This window comes from Alosa alosa, chromosome 15 (assembly GCF_017589495.1).
Source record: "Alosa alosa isolate M-15738 ecotype Scorff River chromosome 15, AALO_Geno_1.1, whole genome shotgun sequence".
NCBI lineage: Eukaryota > Metazoa > Chordata > Actinopteri > Clupeiformes > Clupeidae > Alosa > Alosa alosa.
Genome location: NC_063203.1, coordinates 18907993 through 18918759, shown reverse-complemented (window position 1 = coordinate 18918759; position 10767 = coordinate 18907993). Strand labels below are relative to the sequence as shown.

General features: G+C 40.1%; 1 protein-coding gene across 1 annotated transcript; it reads right to left on the bottom strand.

Moving 5' to 3' along the window:
* Nucleotides 1–668: 668 nt before the first annotated feature.
* LOC125308146 (olfactory receptor 4E1-like) lies at nt 669–1601 on the bottom strand. Its single transcript, XM_048264444.1, has one exon. It carries the CDS (start codon nt 1599–1601, stop codon nt 669–671), a length of 933 nt encoding a protein of 310 aa, XP_048120401.1.
* Nucleotides 1602–10767: the final 9166 nt, after the last annotated feature.

The window sequence follows — 10767 nt, the reverse complement described above, 5'->3', positions numbered from 1 at the left end:
AGTCCCTTCACACCGAAGATCCATCTCAAGATAATGACCCTGAGACAAAGCAATTATACTAAACTAGAAGTGTAAATGTCCCCAACTGTACAAAACCAGACACGACCATAAATGAGAAATACCATGACTGTGGCCTAAGAACAGAGAGCCTATATTGATAAAAAGGCCAAGCCTGTGCATCTGTTTTGACTGCAGACCTGAAGGCATAAACTCCTAATTGAGCTTGAGGCATTCTGACCTGTTAACTAGTAAATCAAATTACTAGTAAAACATTGTATATAGCTGTTTACTTGGGCTTCTTGTATAGCACACCAAGGGGGAAAAACAACTAACACATGTGTGCATATGTGTTTTCAATTAGTCTATGCATGGTCACACCTGGGTCATGTACGTGTGAAGATACTGTACATCCGCACAAGACACACACAAGAAACACATCAGAATACAGTCAGAATACCTCAGAATGAATTCTAGAATAGCAAGGGGAGAGTATATATTAATGAAGCAGATGTTATAAGAAGAAATACATTGTCCCCTAAACCTTACATTGTCCCTTCAACCTTGCTATCAGTATGAACAATGCACCTTCAAAATTAAAATTCATGTTTAACATCTCTCTGAATTTATAGTTTGCTTTTAGGACAACATTTCTAATGTTTTAAAGGTGATTAACTGGGATTGATTTTTCTACCAAATACTTGCAACATTTTCAGTCTTAAATGTTTAGTCTGTAGGCCATAAATAATTGGATTTAAATGGGCAGGTATAACATGAAAAAGAATGGCAATGAGTTTTCTTAAAAATGGGTTTTCTGGGAACCGATGCATGATGATGATTATGTATCCCATCAGGAGCATGATCAGATACAAAACTAAATGACTTGCACACGTTTGAATGGCTTTGCTGTTGAGCTCTGCATTTTTCTTTGTCCAGCATATGACAGCAATTCTAATGTAAGTAATAGCAACGGTACCCATTGATGAGGAAAACAGCAGCACAGTGTAAAACAGCCCATATATATTATTAATAGAAACATCTTCACATGATAATTTGAACAAGGATGCATTGTCACAAAAGGCATGCTTAATGAGTGACCTACAGCGAGACAGCCTGATTGTGAGGCTAAGTAATACACCAACTAATACAACTGAAAAACCCCAAGCACACACAGACAAAGTCACAACTGCCTTGGTTGTCATAATTGCGCTGTATCTCAATGGATTGCATATCGCAACATATCTATCAATGGCCATTACGATTAGTATGGTGTGTGAAGCCGAGCCATAAGTGTGACTGAAAAACGCCTGTGTAACACACGCACTATATGAAATTAACCTCTCTTTAGAAACCATGTCTAACAGTACACGGGGCATTAAGATTGTGTTACCTAGAATATCATTGACAGACAAGTTGCAGAATAGTAGATACATAGGTTGGTGTAAGCTTCTTTCTGCAATTATGATAACAAGAACACCAATATTGGTTATTAGCAGTGCAATATAGATAAAGAGTAATGTGAAAAACACTGGATATGTGGATGATTCAGAAATGTCTAATCCTTCCATTGTAAGAGTGTCACTGTCATAGGAAATATTTTCCATCGTTGCACGTCACCTATGGGAACAAAATAAAATCAAGACAGCATTTTTTTTTTTTTAAAAAAAGGTTGTAAAAATATGTATGTGTTATTGTTTCTTCTGTCTTACCTGGCTTGATATGATTTAGCTAGGATCAGAAATAGTAAATTCATTCACACAGCCTATCTTTTGTGAAATTGGATACCCATCCCAACTGTTCTGAGATACATACCCTGCAGAAGTTGCATATATTGGGGAGCCATGAGAATCTTTATCATGTGACTGGAACTAAATTTAGATGACATCTATTTTGATTTGTGGAAAATGAGTCAATACAGCAATCAAAACTTTTTTTTCTGTAAATATTACTATAATTTGTCTAATTTTGGCACTTTGCCTTTTTGCCTTAGTCTTGGTCTTGTGACGAAATGTCCTTTTTAGTCTTTGTCATATTTAGTCATTCAAATATAATTTTTGTTAGTCAAGTTTTAGTCAACTAAAAGTCTCGTCATTTTAGTCTAGTTTTAGTCAAAAGAAAACTAAAGGTATCTTAGTCTTAGTCAGATTTAGTCAACACATTTTAGTCTTTTTTGATATAACAAATTATTACCATTTGAGTCAAATAGTGTTTCACACATATCAATTTTCCAACAATATTGTGTCCACAGGGCTACTCGTCTGTTATAATTACTCATTCTGATTTTTTGTCAGTTAGTATGTTTTAGAGCCCGACCGATAAAGGATTTTGAAGGCCGATACTGATACAAATATTTGTTGATTTAAGTCAAAGTCAAAGTCAGCTTTATTGTCAATTTCTTCACATGTTCCAGACATACAAAGAGATCGAAATTACATTTCTCACTATCCCACGGTGAAGACAAGACATATTTTACCAATTTAAGTCCACAGACAAACATAACATTCAAGTAAACAAAAAAGTAAGTAAATAAGTAAATAAGAGGGCACATATAATAATGAAAAAAATAAGAGCAGCAAAATTTGGTTGAAATTGTGCATAGACAGTCAATAAAATACTAGTGCAAAGTCAGGCCAATTAAAGGCCTGGGTAGTTCTGTTTGACCTAAGTAAGAAAGAAAGTGGCATAGTGGTGCAAGTTATGTAAGAGCAGCAGAAGTGTTGTGTTTTCAGGACAACAACAACAAGTTGTAAAGTGTACAAGTGTGCAAGTGGAGTAGTGCAGGCGGCCATTGTGGGTCCAATGTCCAGGATGTTATGTAGCTGAGGATGGAGGGGGGAGGGAGGGAGAGAGTTCAGCATCCTTACAGCTTGGTGTATGAAGCTGTTGGTGAGTCTGGTAGTCTTGGGGCGCAGGCTTCTGTACCTCTTCCCAGAGGGCAGTAGATCAAACAGATTGTGGCGGGGTGACTTGCATCACTCACAATTTTGGTCGCCTTGCGGGTGAGGTGGGTGGTGTAAATGTCCTTCAGGGGAGGGGTGAAGCACCAATAATCCTTCCAGCTGTGTTCACTATGCGCTGCAGGGCTTTCCTGTTGTATTCAGTGCAGCTTCCGCCCCACACAGCGATACAGCTGGAGAGGATGCTCTCAATGGTGCCTCGGTAGAATGTGGTCATGATGGCTGGTGGAGCACTTCCTCGCCTGAGTTGAGGCGGCGCTGAGCTCTCTTCGCCAGTGATGCAGTGTTGGTGGTCCAGGAGAGGTCTTCACTGATGTGCACCCCCAGGAATTTGGTGCTGCTTTCGCTCTCTCCACCACAGCACCGTCCGATGGTCAGTGGCAGGTGTTGGGTGTGACCTCTCCGGAAGTCAACAACAATCTCTTTGGTCTTGCTGACGTTCAGCAGGAGGTTGTTGTCCCTGCACCACGTGGTCAGATGGTCGACCTCCAACCTGTATTGAGTATTTAAAAATCCGATATTCCGATATATCGGCCGATATATATATTTTTTTTTTCAGAAACGCGTGACAAAACATTAACAGATTTCCCTAACATTAGTTATTTGTAGTTATTTATGAGTATTGACTAAAATAATATGATAATGCATTTTAAAAACAAACATGTTTATTTTTAAATAATATTGTCACAGTGGAACAGAGGAACATCGAAATATGTTAAAGTTCTGATAAATAAAATGTCTAAAAATAGAAACTTAAGATATGAAACTTAGTCTTTTGAACAAAAACACAATAACAGCAACAACCAAATCAAATTACCAGTATTAAAAGACTTGGTAAGCGTTTTGCACAAGCTAGGCTACGTTTGATACTTTTTCTCTATGTCTACAATGTGACTGAAGATGTATTTCTTTAAAAGTGTGACAGTTATAGCAGTGAGACGTATCATCTCTCCCCGGCCTGTTATTTTGAAAGCGTATGTTTTACAATTTGCAGTATAACGTTATCCATTGCTAAATTCTAAATTAAAAATCATCATAGACTAGCTAACCACAAAGTGGGGTTATAGTTCTATTCCAACGTTGATTTCTACCCAACGTATAGTAAAAAGAAAAGACAAATTTAAAACTAGAAACCTAACAAATATTCTTTCCATACCTCAGCATATTCCTCAAAAGCCAGAGACATTTTCAGCTAACATGGGTTTACTAAATATAGGTGCACTTACTACCAAAACCTTTGCAATCAATGATTTTATTAGTGCAAAAAAATTGGATTTTCTGTTTCTTGTTGAAACCTGGCTGACTTCAGACAGCAAAGCTGTTCTTGTTGAGACTTGTCCCCCAAATTATAATTTCTTCCACTCAATTAGACAAGGCAAACGAGGTGGTGGAATTGCCTCCATTCTCTCAAACAAATATAGTTGCACTAGAGTCAACTTTGGCGAATTCGCTTCCTTTGAGTATATTGCCCTCACTCTGAAGGCTGACCCAGCTGTACTTCTATTAACCTTGTACCGCCCTCCTAAACTATGGACTGGCTTTTTCGATCAGTTTTCTGAACTTATGTCGCTCATCATCACTAGCTATGATCGGATAATTGTAAATGGCGACTTCAATATTCATGTCAATAAGACAACTGATGCTAAAGCCAGTAAGTTCCTTAATGTGTTGGACAGTTTAGAGCTAAAGCAGCATGTTACAGGACCCACCCACAACCTTGGCAACACCCTCGATCTAGTCATTTCTAGAGGGATAGAAGTCACAGACTTATCAGTAAATGATATAAAAATGTCTGATCATCATTGTGTATCTTTTAATATAGTACTACATACTCCAAAAATTCATCCCGAAATTGCAATCAAATCGCGACTCTTGGACATTAGAGCAGAACAGCAGTTCATAGCTCTTATAGACTCCATAAATTTTGATATTTTACATCATCCCATTGATCAAATGGTAGAGGCTCTCAATCGTGAATTAGGCGCTCTGCTTGACAGAGTGGCACCCTTAAAGACTAAAAAAAGGCCCTGTAGCAAACTGACACCTTGGATGAACGAAAATATCCATGATCTAAAAAGATCATGTAGGAAAGCTGAGAGAACATGGAGAAAAACTAAGTTACAGGTTCACCGTGCCATTCTAAAAGAAAAAATAGCAAATTATAATAGAGCTATTCGGAATGAGAGGAGGAACCACTTCTCTAAGGTAATTGCTGAAAACAGTGGAAACTGTGGCACGGCAAGGCGCGGGTTGTTGTTGCTCCGTGCCCACACTTTGTTTGTGATGAGGGAAGGAGAGGGGGCGCCGCGAACTGAAGTTCTTTGCACAGATGCGCAGTGCGGAGCCCAGTGTGATATAGTCATGTTTAATTTATTAAATTGTAACAGTAGGTTCTTGAAAAGACAGTGGCGTGAGAGAGTGGCGAGGCAAGGTGGCTTTCCCGAGGTAAAGTGCTGTTGCGCGTGTTTGAGCTCCGAGTCGCCTCCTCTTGGAGGAAGAGCGCATGTTTGAATCTGCAAGCACGTTCACTAATGAACATTTCTTGACGAAGCTGGCCTATCTTAGCGATATATTTGATATATCTTAGCGATACATTTGAGTTAAATGTCCAGTTACAAGGCAAAGACAAGCACCTACCTCACCTAGCAAATAAGATTACTGCATTCACCAAAAAAAACTTGAGTATGGGACAGGCTCGATCGCGACAGTATTATGCCTTTGAGATTTCTGAGCGAAATCGCTGAAACGTCTGCTTGGGAGGCACTCTTGTGATCCCATGTATTAAACAGTAGGCCTACATCACATCCCTGCAAAGTTTATTTAAAAAATATTTCCCAACCAGCAGTGCTCAGAATGACTGGATTATGATCCATTTAATGCAGCATGTTGGCATTTCATTGAATATATTGTACAATGCATAATGGCCTATGCTTCCTAATATGTTGCTGGAAAACAGAAATATGTGTGTTATGTATTTATTTATTATTCTATCTGCAGCACCAGCTGATTTTAACTCTGTTGAAGATGATATATTTAGAACTTGTCATTATTTCAATAAATTTGCCAATTTGAAGCTTGACCTACCACTTTCTTAGAGCGATGAGGGACAGGTGGGGCTCGAGAATGCCCCCTCAAAGTGGGGAATGAAAGAAAAAGTTTGAGAACCACTAACACAGTCACGAGTTGGGTCGCGATAGTCTGTCATTTTTAAAAAGTGGGTCCCCAGAAAAAAAGTTTGAGAAACACTGGTATAGCCGAGTCTGCATGGCTTCAGTCCCAAGCTTGTCATTGTCTTTGCACGTGACATGTCATTGTTGATTCTGTACAAGAGGTGAAGGAGGTGATCTAAATAGCCTTTGGTTGATCTGTCGGAAGAATGGGATTCATTTTAATGGAACAAAGATATATCAAACTATAGGCTACTGGGCTGTAGACCCAAAGGGACATTTTTGGATTATTTACGAGTCAGACCAAAGGGGCTTCGGAGCAACGCGCAATCCCCCCTGCAGCGTGCCAGCGAACGGAAAAATTAACAAAACAAACCAATTAAATATCAACTTAAAAAGGCATGTAGTTGCGCATTTCTTCTGTGAGAGGTGCAGCTCGTGTGTGTTGTGCTACCGTTTGCACTCGAAAGCATATCCCATGCAATTTCCGTGGTCAGATACAAGGCGGGGAACATAGGACCCTTTTCTACAAAAAGGGTCCCATGTTCACCGGTCCCATACAAATATCGGGGAACATAGGTACGCTCCCCAAACTTATTCTGCCTAAATAAAGTAATGATTACTGTATTTATAACTAGTATATCTGTAGTTACAGTCCCTGCATTGTAAAATGTAAGTTAGACGTGCGAGGAGTGAACATTGTCAAAAGTTAAAAGGACAGACAGTCAACTACACTGTAACAACGTAACATAATGACTAGCTAATTCCGCTTCACTCTCTTCACTTACCAGCAGCAAAACTGGACATTGTTTTTTTAATTGTTATTCAAGCAATGTAGGCCTCGTGACCAAATCACCATGAACACACTTCACTGATGATCTCACTCGCGGATAACTGGTTCTCTCTGCCCGACCTATTTTACTGTCTATGTGCCCGACTCTGGCTGGATCAGCAGGTTGCAGGATGTGTGGCGCGTTATACACCAGTGTTGCCAGCAGGGACGGTGTAGAGTGCCCTCTGGTGGACAAACTATACAACGGCAACACTCATGACATGGTTGAAGGGTGTTTTGTCCGTTTTTATTTTATTTTTTAAAATATTCATTTATGGGCCATTATAAATGCCGATGCCGATACCGATAGTTTTGAAAATGCCTAATATCGGCCCGCCGATAAATCGGTCGGGCTCTAGTATGTTTACATGCACAGGTAAGTCGAGCTACAGTTATAGCTCGGCTGGGATTTGACCATAGACAGTAAAAGATTCGACTGGACCACGGTCATATTCGTAGACCAGTGTTTCTCAAAGTGTGGTCCAGGGATCACTGGTGGTCCGCAAGCTATCCCAAGTGGTCCGCGAGCAGATGTGGTAAAATATAATAGGCCAAAGTATTAATGTTTTACTCCGCCTCTCTAGATGGCGATATGCGCCCAAACACAACACATTCCCCAAACAGACTCTCCATCTTAGCCATAGCTAACTTGCTAGTGAACTTTCCATATTAGCTTACTTGCTAGCAAACTTTGCATCATCAGTCTAACTAGTTAAATAGTGACATGACATTACATGATGAACATTTTCGAATGGACATTCTGGGAGATGTTAATATGTATGAGAGAAGCTTCAACTTCTGGGTATGTAGCATTGTGGCATAAAGCTTAGGTAGTCAGCTTGAAATCTCCACCCAGATAGCAAACATACACTGGGACGGAACTGGGCCACACCTACCACAACGTCCGGCACGGATCTGCATAATGGACCTGATCCGGCGTCCAAACGCACATCGGTCCAAAATTGGTCTGGATCCGTTTGACGGATCTGGTACCAATAAGGGCTAAGACTGGCCCAGTTCATTATGGTAGTCTGTGTTACTGGCGTGTTCCAGATCTGTTTATCATATGCAATACGGGTCCGCTTATTGTGTGTGGTAATGCGGACCCGTTTATCAGACATCAGCCGGCTTTATTTGACATGTGAAAAAAGTGATTGTTAATTAGGGGCTAATTATCCTGAAAAATCTGTTTGCTACACATTTGCTAACAGGTTAGTTATAGGTTCACCCAGGCTAAAGTTAAGTAACGTTTTCCCAACAGCTCAACTGATAAACATAAGCTAGGCTACAAACACAAGGGGGTAAAAACTTTACACATAAGTGTCTTATTATTTTTTTATTCAACAACCTGCCTGTAGAAGTGCCATCCCAGACAAAGTTTAAGTCGTGTTAATTCCACTGTTCCCATCGATATTCAGGCTGTCTTCCTCAGTCATCTCCATGGTCAATCTGAAACAACACAAAATAAACATTAGCCATTTATTCCTTTTGCAAATAGCCTAAGTCACAATTACACTCGTTTTTATCATCAGTGATCCTGTTAAGCGTTATCACTGTTTTTCCAAAATAGTTATTGTGATGGCTGTTTTGTTTAAGTTAAGCTAGTTGTTGTTGCTGGAAAATAATAGTAACGTTATCAATCGCTCGGTTGCTTGTTGTTGTCTCTGAATAAACCAACAGAGATAAAAAGCAGATACTACCTTAAGTTGGGCTGTCCTAGTCAACCCCAGGCTGGCAAATCATGTCAAAAGATTGATAGTGAGCAAACCAAAGATCCTTGATTAACAATACTGCTTGGACTTCTGCATGCGTGGCAAGAATATGGGGTTGTTTCATAGCACTGTTAGATCTGACACAAACAACAATTGACTACTTTTACCACTGCTAGGTAATAATAAAAATAATGAAACGAACATATGATCAATATTGAGCCAACTATATCTTCTTTTCCAGCCTTACTGTAGAAATGAAGTGGCCATGGGAACATAGTGCACCCCCATGGTTTCTAAATTTGTGCCATTCCAAAATACCTTTCTTTAGCAGCCAGTTGACAATGAAGTAGGGAAAGGACAGTCAATTTAGCAGAATCAGCACCTTAATTAATATCATTACCACCTGGGTCTGCTGTGAAAAAACGGTCCTTCGGCTCATATCCGTATCACAGGTTTGGGCCAAATCAGTGTTTTGTATTTTAAACGCATCTCCTGACTTCCAGTTGAGTTGCGGAAATTGGACCTGGGACAAATCTGTAAACCGGTGATAAAACAGCATTGCTAGCAGAGCTGAAACCTGTATCAGGAGTAGACCTGGCCCACAGTCAGATACCGTATGTCCGCTACAGGCGGATCTAAAGGCTTTTATGCGGATCCGGCCCAAAGGAAATTGCTATCTGGGCAGTGTTCTTGTTCCATGTAGTTTCGTGTTGCAGCCACAGGGTTGCAGCAACAGCACGTAGACTAGCCTACAGGAAAGCTGTTGCGTATTACTCATTCGGAATATTTTGAAAACGTAACAGCTAGATATTCTGTCTTCTCATTTTGTAGACGAAAATGAAGAGAGATTTTATCTTAGTTTTTATTTCATGCAAAACATTTTAGTCTCGTCTTTTTTCGTCAACAATAATGCATCTTAAGATAGTCGTCTCGTCTTAGTCATGAAAAAAAAGGTCGTTGACGAACATATTTTCTCTCGTCTCGTCTGACTAAATTAACACTATTTTAAACGAAAGTTTGACTGGTGTACATTCACAAAAACACCCTAGGATGCATTTTGGCGAGAGTTACGCTTTCAGAGAGAAGTTTATGCTTCGATGTGCTAGGAGTCCAGAACTAGTGTCAGTTTTGATGTGTGACGGCTCCGTAGTTCTTAACGAGGCAGCGCTTGAGAGGTTGGTTGCTATATAACTCCTAACCACTAGATGGGAGAATTTCTTACACAGGGGGGCTTTAAGAAACCTAGGAACACCTTGTTGCGCCATGCGCTCTACGTTTGCGAAAACACTACCAATGTGGACTGGACATCCTACTAAATTTGAATAAGCTTTTGACTAGTGACGATGCGCCAGCAGGGCAACTCGGCGATCTTTAAAGTTACACTATGCAAGATTTTCACCTTTACGAAGTCAATTTGATGGTAAACAAACTTGCCCCGAGAATGTTTATCGGACATGCTTGGTTTTTACTGCAGTAGGCAAACGTTAATCTTAGAGTCACTGGTCACCAGCTTTTTTACGTCCAAAGGTAAAATAATTTTAGCATTGGTTGAGTGATGGAGGCTAATTTGATTGTTGGTCTATTTGTGAAACATACACTGGGTTATGCCGAGTAAATTGGGGAGCGTACCTATGTTCCCCGGGTCCTATGTTCCCCGCTTTGTATGGGACCGGGGAACATAGGACCCTTTTTTAAAACCCTAACCATAACCATAATCCTAACCCTAACCCCGAGTGGGGAACATAGGACCCGGGGAACAAAGAGATGACCCTGTAAATTGATAACAGCAATGTAATTGTCTCTTTTGACTGTCATCCCATTAATTTTCTGATCATACTAAGAGGAGCTAAGCTAGTTGGCCACAGCGCTAACATTTAGCTAATGCATGGTTTGCCGGTAGAAGTATGATGCATCCTTAAAAACACTGGACCGGGACAGTTCTGTTTGCTAAAACTGTTTATCTGCTGTTGACTTGTTCACCAACACTGTCACATCGCTCACATTGTTTTTAGTGGTCCTGTCAGTGCTGTCAGTGAGTGTAAACTGTTCCATTACACATGAAACAAGATATCTGAGCCAATGTTAATTCCTAAACACACACT

What these genes read in the sequence shown, in the direction of transcription:
- LOC125308146 (XM_048264444.1), bottom strand. Translation starts at nt 1,601, where the DNA reads ATGGAAAATATTTCCTATGACAGTGACACTCTTACAATGGAAGGATTA.